Here is a 16,940-nt window from a genome sequence, read left to right as displayed (position 1 = left end):
GAGAGGTGAAATAAGCTATGATCGACAATGAAAATCTTGGCTGGTTTGCAGGGCTAACTTACTGGCTCGTGTTCCTATACTCTAATATGCTCAACAGCCAGAAGCAAAAAATAATGACAGTTAGCTCCTCAAGTTACTAACACTCAACAAGAATATTCATGAGCTGCAGCGATTTGCTCTGGAGAGAGTCATCATACTCCAGGTCAGACGAGAGTATACCGTGCCTAATAAAGTGGCCACTGAGTATAGGTTGAAGGTGTTCGTGTAAGAGAGACTTGTTCAAGTAATTTAGTGTTTGATTTCAGTTGTAAAGAAGAATAAATGTAGTTAAATCAACTGCAGAAGAATCATCCCATTATTCTGGCATTCCCTGGAGGCCTTCAATTGGAATATGTTTTGTTAATGCGAGTTTATGTAAATGTGATTATTGAGGCCTTGTTTCAGCTCTCCGTGGTTTGGTGCTCTCCATGTTCCTTGAGCACACTGCCGTGACAAGAAAATCAAATGATTTGGAGAATAAATTTTGAAGAAAGGTTTCTGCAGCTCCACAAAATTCAGGAATGTCACGGCACTGAAGTGGAGTCATTTCCCTCATTATCCCTGGGCTATTTCTTTGGTGAATTACTTAACTGCCACTTACTTGTCCTTATCAATGAGCCCTTTTAGTTTCTTCTCTTCAATCATTTTACAATTTCCTCAGACTTTATTTTGCTTTTTGCTCACTGCTGTTGCTTCTGACCATAGACTATAATTTCAGGCAATGCTTAAAGACTGTTAATGGTGGATTCTGCCTCATCAGGAAAAACGTGGAGGGAAACATGCTCAAGATGGCACTGGGCTGCGGCCACCATTGAGGTCGAGGCTCAGTTTTAGTTGTTTTTAGTGGGGTTTTTTAGGGTTCATGGGAATACTTTTGGGGACATAGAGGAGTGTTAGGCCTCAGTGTATCATTTTAGCAATGGGGTAGTCAAAGGCCCATAGTCTGCATCTGAATCCGAGTCAGAATCCAGGTCCGCTGTAAGCTGGAGGTCAAAGTATACAGACTGCCTTCTGGTTAGAGGACTGGGTTAGTGCGTGGGTGGGAAGGAGGTACAGGGCTTGTTTTTCTGTTATTGTTCTGTTCCTTATTTTGTTCTGTGCTGTTCTGCTGAACACTGCAGGCATGGTATACTTGGGCTGTCTCCAGCACACCCTCGGGTGTGTTGGTTGTTAATGCAAGTGACTCATTTCACTGTATATTTCAATGTCCCTGTGACAAACGTACTTGAATCTTGAAAAACCATGAATGTTTCATGGTGGTAATGACCTCTAGAAATGGAGTTCAGCTACCATGAGTTGGTGAGCTTAAATAAAACAGTAGAGGAAAAGACTTAAACCACCGACAAAATTAGAAATTGCACCATAGTTTTGATCATTGTTATCTACATCGCAAAAAAGGAACAATGCAGCTTTCTGTGGATTTGCCTATGCACAGTATATAGCACAAACCTTGAATATATGCATATTCTTGCAAATTTCATAAAAAGCTGCCCAATTTAGGAGATTCAAATCTTACAGTTCTAATTTTAGACTGTCTACCAAATGTATTGTAAGCAGAATAATAACAAGGGTGGTATGGTAACAAAGTGTTAAGCACCATCGAAGCACGGCAATACTTGTGGGCTGCGTCAACACAATCCTCACTCTATGTTTCGATGTACATGCGGCAAATAAAGCCAATCTTTAAAAAATAGTTTCTAAGTATCAAGGCTTAATAAATGAATACATCACTAGCAAACGTGTGGTCAGCAAATGAGACATGGGTTCCTTAGTTTGGAGAAGTACACAAGATTTGATGTCAGAGATTGGAGATTCTGTGTAAAAACCTGGGTACAGGTTGTTGTGGCTGTGATCAAAGTCACTGCAGAGACACTGGATCTGGGATATTGAAGTCTTTATTCATCACAACAAGCAGACGTTCTTCTGCGGGTCCTCTCAGAGTATCACAAACTGAAAAGTACATCACATTTTCATACACTTAATAGGTGATTCAATACAATTTCAATAGTTACAATAACATTATTTACTTCAAAACTTTAGTTTCCTTTTAATTGCATATCTACAGTGTGAGAAAACTTTGCTGGGACACTTCCCTGAACTTGTTTACAATGGTGCAAATCACTTTAAGCCTAAAGAGGTGCAGGCCAATTAACACAGCCCCAATGACTTCACACCTGGCTGCTGCAGATGCAAACATCTCCCAGTCACTATTTAGCAAACCATATCTCTTAGTCCTAGGGTTAGACCGTGCTTTTAACTTCAATTCACTGCTTGCAGTTTACAATTAGAACTGAAGACTAGTTCTTGTTTGAATCAATATCTATGTTCACATAACTCCAGAATACTCCCTAACATGTTTAGTGAATTATAACCATGAGAATGTGTTTATTGAATATATTCACTGACACTTGTTTCACTGATGAATTGAGACTGTGATAAATGCTGAAGTGAATTTGAAAACAAAGCTGGGGCTGATTTTCAACCCCATCAGAATGGCAGTTTACTGTACTCGAAGCAGTTTCTATGAGCTGTTACTTCAATGACATAGAGTCATGCCCATGGAATCTGACCAATTGGCCAACCAAGATTGCCATATACAGTGGTTCCATTTGCCTGTGTTTGGCCCATATTCCCCTTAATCCTTTCCTATCCATGTGCCTGTCCAAATGCCTTTTAAATATTGTTAATGCACCTGCCTTGACCACTTCCATTGACAGCTCATTCCATATACTGACCACTCTCTAGGTGAAACAGTTGCCCTTCAGATTCCTGTTAAATCTCCTCCCTCTCACTTTAAACCTGTGCCCTCTAGTTCTTGATTCTCCTGCCCTCGGAAAAATACTGTTCATTGGCTCTATGTCCCTCATGATGTTATACAACTGTGTAAGATCGACCTTCATTCTCCTGCTCTCCAATGAAAACAGTCCACATGACTGAAAGGAAGGAAAAGAGGAAGGTTTACATCTTGTTTAAATATTGAGAAATATGAAAAGAGAGAGAAGGATAGGTGCTCAGCCTTGAGTGATGTGTATGTGTCTACCATAGCTGGTTTCCATAATAGGAGATCCAACATGAATTGGGCATTTAGGAACATCAAGGAGATATTACAATCTCTGATGAGATACAGTACTGTGCAAAAGTCTTAGGCACCCTAGATCTTTTATATTGTTTCAGATGATATGGCCTTCACTGAGCCCTGACCTCAACATCATTGAGACTGTCTGGGACAACCTGGAGAGACAGAAGCAAGCGAGATAGCCAAAGTCCGCAGAAAACTGTGGCAAGTTCTCCAAGATGCTTGGAACAACCTACCAGGCAGTTTTCTTATAAAAATGCACAACTGTGTACCTGAGAGCATTGATGCAGTTTTAAAGGCAAAGGGTAGTCACACCAAATATTGATTTGATTTAGTTTTTTTTTACTGTTTACTACTCTGTATAATTTTTTGGATATGTAGAAACTTTACAGGTCATTATTTTTCAAAGCATCTTTGCTTTACAGAATTTTTTACATGTGCCTTAGACTTTTGTATAATACTGTTTAATTCTTAGTCCTTTCTATTTTACAATTAATTAAAAGTTGAAGGATATTATTTTATATAACTCATTGATATAACCAATCAACTCCTCCAATGGGTCCCATCACCATACTGTCCCCATCGGCCCATCTCATCTCCCTTATTTGGTTCCATGTGCCACCTCCCTTTCCTATCAGATTCCATCATCCGCTGCCTTTTGTCACCTCCCTCTCCTGCCCACATCGGACTGCCAATCACCTGGGTCATCCAATCACTCACCAGCTCTTGCAACATCCCTCCCTCTTTATATTGGCTACCTATCTTCTATCCTTCAGACGAGATGAAGGGCTTTGACCTAAAATGTTGCCTCTCCATTTTCCTCAGTAAATGCTGCCTGACCTGCTAAATTTGTCAGCAGTTTGTTTCCTTGCTCCAAGTTTGAGGTTCTTGTTCTCCATGTTATTTTGCCCTACTTGTTTATTGAAATTCTTTTCCGAACATGTTGTGGAGAAACTATGGGATAAAATACTGTAATAAACTGTGTTTGATCTTTGCAGGAGTTAATCTGCTGGTGGGCACCGAGAATGGACTCTGGTTACTGGATAGAAGTGGGCAAGGCAAGGTTTATTCCCTCATCAGCCGAAGACGCTTCCAGCAAATGGATGTACTGGAGGGACTGAATGTGCTCATCACCATATCAGGTTGGGGATATTTCCAAGTTCATTAACTGCTGTACAAATGGAATTTGAACAGAGCCAGTGATGTTGCTGCTTAAACCCTGGACTCATTCTTCTCTACACCTTCTTTTTGAAGTGGCAAATAATTCAGTTATAGAGCTTCCTCACAGTGTGTGATGATCATAATTCAGCCAAATAATAAACCAGAAAATATTCTGGAAATTGGGAAGTCTATGACAGAGACAGAGGGAGAGACAGTGAGATGGAGAGACACAGTGAAAGAAGCAAAGAGAGAAAGAGAGACACACACAAAGAACAAAACAGAGAGAGAGAGAGAGAGACAAACACACAGAGAGAAAGAAACAAAAAGAGAGAGAGAGACAAACACACACACACACACACACACAGAAAGAAAGAGAGAGAGAGAGACAGAGACAGAGAAAGAAACAAAGGGAGACACACACACACCCAAACACAGAGAAAGAAATAGAGGGAAAGAGAGAGAGAGAGAGAGAGAGAGAGAGAGAGACCTCCTCCCCCCACACACACACACATCGAAACAGAGACACACAGAAACACAGACAAGGAAACGAGAGAGAGAGAAAGACAGAAGGAAACAGTGAAAGAGAGAGAGACAGACATAAAGAAACAGAGACAGGGAGACATAGGAAAAATCAGAGAGAAACACACACAGAAAGAGAGAGAAATGGAGAGAAGGACAAGCAGAGTCACCTTTTCAAGTTAATGACCAGTCATCCAGAACATAAATGCCTGACCAGTATTTACAGCAAATTTTCAGATTTCTAGCATCCATCACCTTCTGCTGTTGAGCCTTGCTGTAAAGAATTGCCACCACATTTTCTCAACATAAGGCAATCTATTTCTCTCTGGCTGGGAAATGGCCAGTATTAGCAATTTTCCTTCTGACCTCCCTATTATTAAGCATTCAGAATGAGAAGGCTGGGCTTTCTAAACCCTAATATTCATGGTGTAGGTGCTTAAACGTGATTTCCCTGCCTCAGAAGTGTAGAACACAGGGTGAACACTCAGTAGATGGGGTCAGCCAATTAGGAATGGTGAAAACATTTCTTAACTTGGCGAAAGAGAAGGAATTGGTGTATTGGAATTTACTGTCTCAGGGAAGTGAAAAAACAAAGTATTTTCAAGACTGAGATTGACAGCTACATGGACACTAAAGGTATTGGGTGAGAAAAGGACAAGGTACATTAAGATTTAAAAATAAACTTTGTTTGTCAGATGTACATCGTAACATCAGAACAGACAGTGAAAGGCAGCATATGCATCTTTGCTTGCGATGTGCTGGGGGCAGCTTTCAAGCATTGCCATTCTGTCACCCCCATCATCCATTACCTTTTCACGACTCACTAATCCTAACCATACACCTCTGTGATGTGGGAGGAAACTAGAGCATTTGGAGGAAACTCACACGATCAGGGAAGGATGTACAAACTCCTTACAGGCAGCAGCAGCAGGAATCGAACCCTGATCTAACATCTGGTGTTGTAACATGAATGTGCTAACCACTACTCCACCGTGCTGGCCCCTTGATTAGGCATCATACTTAATGTTGTATGTGGCCATACATCCAACTCTGCTTCTATTTCTCAAGTTCCTCCTTATCATTTACAAACTTGGCCATTATGTATTGAGCTTTTAAAACTGACATGCTGGAGGGTCAAAACTGGCACAAACACAGCTCGCTAAAGCACTCAACTCAGTAGACACCCCACAAGGGCCTCACTCCTCCTACAATTGCATCAAAAGAGCATAAGAGCATCAAAGGTTATGGGGAGAAGGAGGAGAATGAGGCGAAGAGACATACACAGCCATAATGGAATGGTAGAGCAGACTTGATGGGCTGAATGGCCTTGCAGGTAATGAACATTGAGCTGAACTGAACTGAAATATGCTTTTTGATTTTGTAATTTATATTGTGTTTTTGCTTGCTTTTTTGTTGGGGTTTGCGCAAGTTTTTTTGCATGGGTGTGGGGGTTTGATGCTTTTCTTTGAATGGTTGTATACTGCATACCGTACATGCTTTGATAACAAATGTACTTTGAATCTTTGAATGTTCATGAAGCAGCCATTTTGAGGGACATTTTCAACACCTGAAAGAAAGCAAAATTTGACCAAGCTCCATGGATTTTTGATCAGATCACTTTGGTCCATGCATTTATTTTTGTAATATTCTTCTTTACATGCTCATAAAACAAAACATTTGGACAAAACAGGTCCTCCAAATGTAAAGCTATTTACATTCTGTTTCTTCACACCAAGGTTTCATCACATTATCTGGTGACAAATGGGTCCTTCAGTTTCCCAGTGAAAGACTGTAGAGACTGGATTTTTCTGTATCAGATACCTTTTTGTGCATCTGATGGTCAAATTTCCATCCCGATGACACTAAATCCATTGTCAGTGTCAACAGTTAATGCATCATCACTGCACATCCAAGGATATCCCTTCCATTCTGGGAACTGCATTCTGATGTCCTTGTCCTGGACCCTTTTCTTGTGTTTGCAGGACCCTGTTGGATATCGTTAATATAGAATGCTGTGATGTCAATTCATTCCCTTATTGGTGGTTTACAAGGGTAGGTGGCGGGGGCAGGGGAGCTGCATGGCCTTGGTGGTAGCAAGGACTAGGTCTCAAGTCATGGTGTCAGGAAAGAGACGTTGGAGCGTTGGAGTCTGTGCATTCCACCGGCGGCAGAATGGCGCAGTGTCCAGGCTAGAGTCAGTGCTGCACACCACCCCCCCCCACCGTATTCACATGGCAGACGGCACACTGTAGTGTGGTCAACTTCATCTTTCTGCGACATTCATGGATTCAGAGTCTTGGACTATAATTTTTTTTGTGTGACTGTAATTTACTGATATCTTATATGTGATTACTACCTTATACGTGCCTTGTGCTGTGTGTGACTGTTTGTACTGTGTTTCACGTGTCAGCTCTGGAGTAAGGCTGTTTCATTTGGCTGTATCCATGGGTATATATTTGTTGAGTGACCCATAAACTTGAACTTAAACTTGAAAATATCCAGAGCTCACTATTATTTATCTAGTTCTCAGTGTTATTTATTTATTGTATTTACATGGTTTGACTTCCTTTGCATATTGGTTGTTTGTCAGTCTTTGTGTATAGTTTATCATTGATTCTATTGTATTTCTTTGTTCTACTGCGACAGCCTGCAAGAAAATGAATCTCAGGGTTGTATATGATGACACACATGAACTTTGATTATAAATTTACTTTGAACTTTGACTTTGAGAATCTGGTGTACTAATATCAGAAGTTGTTAACAGAAGAGATTGGGCACCATGCTAGTGTAGTGGTTAGCACAACTCCATTACAGGTCGGGCATCAGAGTTCAGAGTTCGGAGTTCAATTCTGGCATCACCTACATGAAATCTCTGTAGGTCCTCCCCATGGAAACGGTGGGTTTTTCCCTGGTGCTCTGATTTCCTCCCACAGTCCAAAGGCGTATTGGGTAGGATAATTGGTCATTATAAATTGCCCTGTGATTAGGTTAGGGTTAATCAGGTTTGTTGGGGGTTGGCAGGGCAGCATGGCTCGAAGGGCCAAAAGGGCCTACTCTGTAGTGTATTGCTAAATAAATAAGTATTGGTGGATGCTAGACTCTGAAGGTGTATAAGATGATAAGGGCATAGATTGAAACTTCTCCCCAGTGCAGAAATGCTAATACAAGGGGGGGGCATCATTTTAAGGTCTGTAGAGGGGAGGGATGTCAGAGGTAGGTTTTTACCAAAGTGATGGTAGAGGCAGATACATTAGGGACATTTAAGGGATGCGTACATAGGCACTTAGATGAGGAGAGAAATAGAGAACTATGTGAAAGACAAACACGAGGAAATCTGCAGATGCTGGAATTTCAAGCAACACACATAAAAGTTGCTGGTGAATGCAGCAGGCCAGGCAGCATCTCTAGGAAGATTCTTAGAGATGCTGCCTGGCCTGCTGCGTTCACCAGCAATTTTTTTGTGTGTTGCTATGTGAAAGGGAAGGGTTAGACTGATCCTGGAGCAGCTAGAAGGGTCAGCACAACAGTGTGGGCCAAAGGGCCTGTTCTGAGTTTACAGTGAACTGCTGAGGTAACTAGTAATTCAGTAAGTCAAGCACCATCTGAGGAGGATGAATAAATAGATGATGGTTTGGGTTGAGACCCCGCAGTTTACAGAGAATTGGAATTGGTTTATTGTTAATTACATTGGCAATTCATTCCCATAGTCACCAGGAGTGAAAGGTTGGTTTGTACGTCTCTGTAGACCAAACTGCTTCAGAGATGCATGGTAGTGTCATGGCTAGCGCAATGCTTCACAGCACCAGCTCTAATATTGGGGTTCAATTCCTGCCCCTGTGTGAATGGAGTTTGTACGTTCTCCCTGTGATTGCTCTGGGTGCTCAGTTTCTTCCCACATTGCAAAGATGTACAGGTTAGTGTTAGTAAGTTGAGACCACGCTATGTTAGCACTGGAGGCAGGGCCACACTTGCTGGCTGCCCGGCACAATCTGCTTTGATTTGATTTGATGCAGACAATGCATTTCGCTGTATGTTTTGATGTGCATGTTACAAATAAAGTTAATCTTATTTTAAGATGTATTCCTCAAGTATTAACTTAATCCTTGAGGTTCTGGTGCTAGATGTTTGTTCAAACCTGTCAACATTCACAGATACATCTGTTTCCAATTCCCTGTTTACTACACTGAATATCTTTTTTGTGCGTTATTTCTGATACTGTTCACATTCCTCATTCTTATCTCTCAGTGAAGCTCCTTTATCTTCCTTATTTCCCTTTGAACTGTGGCGGTGATCCATTTAGGATCAGGGATTTGAATCTATGCATGCTGATTTATGCTGTACAATGTCAACTGAGACATAAGTAAATAATTTCCCTCTGTCTATTTCAACTCTTTCCTTCTGGCCTTGGTGTTGTCTCCATTGCACCAAATCGCACATCATCTACGACTTCCTGAAGCTGTAATCGCAATTACCCAAGTGTGTCAAGAGCTGTATTTTCTGTAGGCAGTGGGTTCGCTTTCCATTTCTGAGTTGAGGAAAGAGCCACTCCTCATACCTTCTTAGACGTGTTGGCCCATGAAGCAACTGTGCATCATATTTACTAATTCTGCCTGAGATAATCGTGCAATCCTATTTTTTATGTAGTTGGCTAAAATCCCACAGGGTACCGTAGCAGTTAGTGTGGTGCTCTTATAGCTTGGGATTTTGGAGTTCAGAATTCAAATCCGACATCATCTGTAAGGAGTCTGTACATCCTCCCGGTGAAATGCATTGGGTTTCTCCAGCTCAGCTCAGGCTTCCTCCCACAGTCCAAATTAGTGGGTTAGATGGTCATTGTCAATTGTTCCATGATTAGGCTGGGGTTAAATCGAGGGTTGTCAGGTGGCATGGGTCGAGAGCCGGGAGGGCCTATTCTGTGCTGTATCTCAATAAGTAACTAAATCTCACAGTTACATCAATGCACACAGAATGCTGGAGGAATTCAGCGGGTCGGGCAGCATCTAAATCACATTTACATCCCCACTTTGGCACTGGATTAAGTACTGAGTCTGTCCTATTATCTTTATCTTGCAATGCTCTCCTACTTTGATGGCTGTCTTTGTTCTGGATACTTTATTTCTTTTACCTTCCAACCTCTTGTGGTATGTTCAGCACTTTGCCCCCTTGTATTTCTCATCTCTCTGAATTTGAGCTGTGGTATTTGTCTCCATCTACTGGAATAATCCCATTTGTAGTCTGCGTGCATTTTCCAATGTCCGCATGTATTCCAGTTGAGAAATCTCTCCACAGGAGTTTCTACACCTCCAAGTTCGTCCTCATAAATAAAACTTTTAGAAACCTCTCCTCTCTCATCTTTTTCCATTCTCCATTCTGGCTCCCTTCTCACCCCTTCTTTTCCTTGGCCTGCGTATCCACTCACTCTGGTGCCCTGCTCCTTCCCTTTCTTTGTTCGTTCGCTCTCCTCTCCTAACAGATTCTTTCTTCAGCATTCAAGATTGCATAATGTCATTTCTTGTACAAAAGTGTAAAGGAGAACAAAATATTTGTTACTCTGGCTCCGATGCAGCGCCAAAAAAAAAGCACAATAAGTTAAAGAGCACAATAATAAAAATACATATAGGATAGCTTATATACAGTGTTTGTATCTATATAAAGTGATGCTAGGTCCAAGAGTAAGCTGACTGACAGTAAGTGACAAAGTAGGGTCAAAGTAGTGTACTGTTCAGTTTGGTTGATAGTTTAACTCTTATTCTACATATGGATATGTTGTCTTGATTATTTTGATGTATTTTTCTCTGTTGTTGATTTTCAATAATAATTAATAAAAAGATTTAAAAATGAAAATGAAAGTAGTGGACAGAGCTATTGATTAGCCTTACTATTTTGGGAAAGTAACTATTTTGGAGACTGGTTGTTCTGTAGTGGATGCTACATAGCCTCCCCTCTGATGGGAGTAGGACAAACAGTCCATGTGCAGGGAGGATGAGATCTTTCCTGATGGTACTGGCCCTTTTCCATCACCTTTCTGCATATACGTCCTTGATGGTGGGTAGGCTAGTGCTGGTGATGTATTCGGCTGTTTTGACTAACCTAGCCTTTCTGTCCATCCCAGTGCAGCTTCCGTACCATGCAGTGATGCAGCATGCTCGGATGCTGTCTCTTACACATCTGTAGAATGATGTGAGTATAGATGTGCATAGACCAGCTCTCTTCAGCCTTTTCAGAAAGTAGAGGCATTGTGAGCATTCCTGATTGTGTATGATGTGTTCTAGGACCATGAGAGATTGTGCAAGATGTACACACCCAGGAGTTTGGAACAGCTCACAATTTCCATTGCTGTCCCACCAATATAAAGAGGGTTGTGAGTTCTCCTGGACATGATAATCATCTCTTTTGGTTTTTTTTGACAAAGAGGAAGAGGTTTATTTTTACCTATCATCTCCCTGCTTCTCACCATTCCCCCTACACCACCACCTACCTTCCTCCTCACTGAGCTTCATCTATCACCTGCCAGTCTGCACTCCTTCCCCTCTCCCCGCCACCTTATTCTGGCTTCATTCTCCTTCCTTTCCAGTCCTGATGAAGGATCTCAGCCCAAAAGATCAACTGTTTATTCTGTTTATTCCTCTCCCTAGAAGCTGCCTGACCTGCTGAGTTCCTCCAGCATTTTGTGTGTTTTGCTCTGAATTTCCAGCATTTGCAGAATCTCTTGTGCATAAAAGTTCACCCTGCCCTGTTTGCATTTGATGTTTAAAAATACACACAGTGGTCACTGAGAGTACGGTCATGGTCCTCTGCTGTGGTAGCTCATCTACTTTCAGGTCCGTCGTGTTGTGTGTTCAGAGACCATTTGCATATCGCTGTTGCAATCCACTGTTTGAGTTACTGTCACCTTCCTGCCAGCTTGAACCAGTCTGGCCATTCTCCTCTCACCTCTCTCATTAACAAGCCATTTTTGCCAAAAGAACTGCTGCTTTACTGGGTGTTTTTTTCCTGTTTTTCACACCATTCTCTGTAAACTTTACAGATTGTCGTGTGTGAAAATCCTAGGAGATCAGCGGTTTCTGAGATATTCAAACCACACCATGTGGCGCCATCATTCCATGGTCAAAGTCACTTAGAACACATGCCTTCCCCCATTCTGATGTTTGGTCTGAACAACAACTGAACCTCTTGACCATGTCTGCATGCTTTTATGCATTGAGTTGCTGCCGCATGATTGGCTGGTTAGATATTTGCATTAATGAGCAGGTGTACGGGTGTACCTATTAAATTGGCCACTGAGTGTGGTTGACAAGGAAACAGAGGTGGAGGAAAATGAGCCTTCACTGACTGGCATAAGCACAATTTCCTGAATGGCTTCACTATGCTGCATGAGATAGTTTTCTCTCCTACAAGTGGGAATCTATTAACCTACTTTTAACATGCAATGGACCTGCCATCGCAGAGATCCCACCATCAACACCATGAATGAAAAAGTTAATATAAATCCCATGAGCTATATGGCATCAGATGTCACACGAATTGCTGGAGGAACTCAGCAGATCAGGCAGCATCTATCAAAAGAAATAAACAGTTGACATTTCAAACCGGGACCCTTACATTGACTCTCTCCATAGATGCTGCCTTACCTGCTGAGTTTCTCCACCAAGAAACATTTCTTGTGTGTTGCTCTGGATTTCAAGTGTCTGTAGAATCTCTTGTGCTTACAAGGCCAGAAGATACATTATAGATAGTTATGAGACTCTTAGATAGGCACATGGATGAAAGAAAAAAATTAGCGCTATATGGGAGGGAGGGTTTAGATTGACCTTGGAGTATTTTAAAGAGTTGGCACAATACATTGATGAAAACTATCCCTCATTCCCTTGCCTGTCCCTCATGGTTTCACTGATCTCTCTCAGATTTATGTTGAACGTAATGATATCCCATGTTCTCATTTGATTGCTGTGTACTCATCTTTTATATGGTTGTTAAATCCTGGAATTGGGACAATTGCATTAGATCAGGGGTTCCCAACCGTTTTTATGCCATGGACCAATAACATTAAGCAAGGGATTCCCAACAGGGGACCCCCTTTTTAGAGAGTGTGATCACTACAATCCCATTAACATTCTGCTCACCTACATTCCAAGGATGTGTTGGTAGCAGCCCACAAGTGTCACCATACTTCCAACACTAACATAGGATGTCCACAACTTCCCTTACGTCAGAGAATGTGGGAAGAAACGAGATCCGCCAGAGGAAGCCCACACAGACATGGGGAGAATGTACACCCTCCTTACAGGCACCGGCGGGAATTCAACCTGGTTCACTGGCGCTGTGAAGTGTTACGCTAACTGTTACACTATCGTGCCACTGTGTGGTTGATGTTTGGTACAGACCCAGTGGTTGGCATGGACTCATAATTTGTTCTGTTCCTCTGAATTACGACATTGATCACACTTAAAACATATTTATTTGATTAGTATTTGGGATTTCTTCAGACACAAACAGGATTTTCTTTCTAAGATTTCCCACGGTCTGTTCTCTCCCATTACAGTATTTGGCTGAATTATTTTGTATTTTATTTAGTTATTGAGATGCAGCACAGAACAGGCCTTTCCAGCCCTTCGAGCCACGTCACCCAGCAATACCCCAATTTCATCCTAGCTTAATCATGGGACAATTTACAATGACCAATTAGCCTACCAATATCTTTAGACTGTAGAATGAAACCAGAGCACACAGAGGAAACACAGCTGGTCACAGGGAAAATGTACAAACTGCTTACAGACAGCAGTGAGAATTGAACCCAGGACACCTGTACTGTAAAGTACTGTGCTAACACTATGCTCTCATACCACCCTGGAGGCTGTAAACTGCCTCAGGTACACAGGAGAGAGGTAGATCTGGGTAGAATTTGGTATAGCTAACAACCAATCCCACAGTTTAATAACCTTTTCTATCTTCTGGCAACACACACAAAGTGCTGGAGGAACTTAGCAGGCCAGGCAGCACCTATGGAAAAGACGTTTTGGGCCAAGACCCTTAAACAGGACAGTGAATTTTCTGTTCCAGTTTATTGCGCATCATAGTGTAAGCTGCTCCTGCAGAGGGTGCTCTCCTTAACCTCTGCTTCTTCAGCCCTCATTGGTATTTGGTTTTAGCAAAGTATGTTTATATTTATCACAGATATAATGTGAGTGTATAATATGCACGTGGCCAAGTGGTTAAGGCGTTCGTCTAGTGCTCTGAAGGTCGCTAGTTCGAGCCTTGGCTGAGGCAGTGTGTTGTGTCCTTGAGCAAGGCACTTAACCACACATTGCTCTGTAATGACACCGGTGCCAAGCTGTATGGGTCCTAATGCCTTTCCCTTGGACAACATCAGTGGCGTGGAGAGGTGAGACTTGCAGCATGGGAAACTGCCGGTCTTCCATACAACCTTGCCCAGGCCTGCGTCCTGGAAACCTTCCGCCTTGGATCCATGGTCTCATGAGACTAACGGATGCCTATATAAATGTGAGTGTTAACTGTGGTAAGAGGCTGGAAAATTCACTGTGACGTGGAGTTTGAGTTTGATGGGTTCTGATGTAAAATGAGCGGAGGAAAGTTTAAAGGAGATGTGTGGGGCAAATATTTTACTCAGAGTGGTCCATGCTGAGGCAGGTGCTTGCAATAGTGGTGGAGGCAAATATGATAGTGGTATTTACAAAGTTGTTAGACTCATGAATATGCATAGAATGTAGGGACATAGATTACTTACAGGCAAAAATGATTTAATTTAATGAGGCTTTATGCTTAGAACAGACGTTGCAGGCTGGAGGACTTGTCCTTGTCCTATACTGTTCCATGTTCAATATTCAAGCCATGCCCAATTCTCAAGGAGCTGTTCTAGCTTCTATTCAGGTTCAGATTGAGATTTATTTGTTACATTTACATCAAAACATGCAGTGAAGTTTGAGTTACTAACTAACACACCCAAAAATGTGCTGGAAACAGCCCACATATGTCGGCATACATTCCAGTGGCAACATAGCATACCCATAATATTCAGCAGAACAGCACAGAGCACAAAACAGAACATACCAAGCAACAAAAACGAAACAAACCCTGTTCCTCCCTCTCTGCTATCCACCCACCCATGCACAGACATAGCCCCCTAACCCAGGACAGAGTGTCTTTAACCTCTAGCCTTCAATGTGCTCCTGGTCCCAACTTCCGCAGTGGACTCACAGAGATTCGCCTTCAGGCCTTGACCGTTGGATCTCCAAATGACCTTTGGGCTTTGATCTGGGCCTCTGATCAAACATTGGGCTTCGATCCAGATTTCTGATCGACCATCAGGCTTTGATCTAGATATCCAATTGACCTTCCATCTTTGACCTGGACTGCCAATCAACCTTACAGCTTTGATCCGGGCCTCGGTTATCCAATTGACATTTGGGTGCTGATTTTCGGTATTGACTGAGGACTCACAGACGATGACGAATGTGGACCCTGTATGAGATCTGACTACTTGAGATTGCACATGTTCAGTGATGTTACCTCAACAGACAGGCAACTATGTAAATACAAGTTGTTGTTGAATACCCTGAGCAAGTATTTCTGTGCAAGTGCTACAAGACATCAAGTTCCAGGGGCTCTCTTGAATTCTTCCCTACTAACATTATACCATTAACTTATATCTTATTCAATTAATTGGAGTATGAGCACAAATAGCTCACCATAACTTGTAGCGCAGAAATATGTGAGAAGAATAGAGATAAAATACAGATAGTTTGTTAATTAATAGATTAAAGTCAATTACCATGATACCATTAAAGATGTTGTGGGAACTGTTGGAATGCAATTCTTGTGTTCATACCCAAAGACATCTCAACTACTTAACCTAGGCTATCAAATATGTTTCATACATGGTCACTAAAGTGTTAAGATGGTAAGACATAGGAGCAGAATTTGGCTCATCAAATCTGTTCTACCATTTGATCACAGCTGATTTATTATCCCTCTCAACCCCCATTCTCCTACGTTCTCCCCAGAACCTTTGATGCCTGTCCTAATCAAGAAGCTATCAATCTCTGCTTTAATTATACCCGATGACATGGCCTCCACAGCCATCTGTGGCAATGAATTCCACAGATTCACCCCTTTCTGGCTAAAGAAATTCCTACTCATCTCCATTCTAAAGCAACGTCCTTGTATTCTGAGGTTGTACCCTTTGGTCCTAGACTCCCGTAATATTGGAAACATTCACTCTATCTGGCCCTTTTAGTATCTGATATATTTCAATGAGATCCCCCTTCATTCTTCTAAATTCCGAGTACAGGACCAAAGAAATAAAATGCTCCTCATAAGTTACCCCTTTCATTCCCAGGATCATTCTTGTGAGCCTCCTCCGTATCCTCTCCAGTGCCAGCACATCCTTTCTGCTCACAATACACCACGTGCAGTCTAACCCATGCCTCATAACGTGCCATCTTAGCATTTCCTTGCCACCGACTCAACCTACAAGTTAATCTGCAGGGAATCTTCCACGAAGACTCCCAAGTCCCTTTGCACCTCCAATTTCTGAATTTGCTCCTTTTTAAAAATAGAATACGGTTTATTCATTCTCCCTACCTTGGGGTAAAGGAAAGGCAAAAGAGATGAAAATCAAAACAAAACTGCAGATTCTGGATATTTAAAATAAAAACACGAAGGCACTGGAAACGCTCAGCGCGTCAGGCAGCTTCTGTAGAGAGAGAAACAGAGTTAAGGTCGTTCCACTGATGCTAACTTCCGTGTGTCACCAGCATTTGCTCCACAGCTGCTTGCCTGACCCACTGATCAACAGGATTTATAGTGCAGGGGGAGAGAGCTAGTATAAAGTAAAGTGCTGAAAGGGAAGGGGACGATAGGGATTGGCAAGTGACAGATGGAACCAGGAGAGGTTATTAAGATGAAGGTACGATAAGATTAGCTTTATTTTTCAATTGTACAGTGAAATGTGTCATTATGCATCACATCAAATTAGCCAGAATTCTGCTGGGCAGCCTGCAAGTGTCTCTGTGTTTCCAGCAAAAACATATCGTGCCCATAACCAACCGGATGTCTTTGGAATGTGAGTGGAAACCGATGCAGTCACAGAGAGAACATACAAAATCCTCACAGACAATGGTGGTAC

General features: G+C 42.0%; 1 protein-coding gene across 1 annotated transcript in view; it reads left to right on the top strand.

Annotated features, from left to right (window-relative positions):
* The window catches only part of LOC140204360 (mitogen-activated protein kinase kinase kinase kinase 4), a 356,637-nt gene that overhangs the window by 264,672 nt on the left and 75,025 nt on the right, over positions 1-16,940 (top strand). Inside the window, exon 24 of the mRNA XM_072271038.1 lies at positions 4,114-4,257. Coding sequence (XP_072127139.1) covers positions 4,114-4,257 — 144 coding nt within the window. The remainder of the gene's footprint in view (positions 1-4,113; positions 4,258-16,940) is intronic.

Source organism: Mobula birostris, chromosome 10 (assembly GCF_030028105.1).
Source record: "Mobula birostris isolate sMobBir1 chromosome 10, sMobBir1.hap1, whole genome shotgun sequence".
Taxonomy (NCBI): domain Eukaryota; kingdom Metazoa; phylum Chordata; class Chondrichthyes; order Myliobatiformes; family Myliobatidae; genus Mobula; species Mobula birostris.
This window is presented reverse-complemented; position numbering and strand designations above follow the sequence as displayed.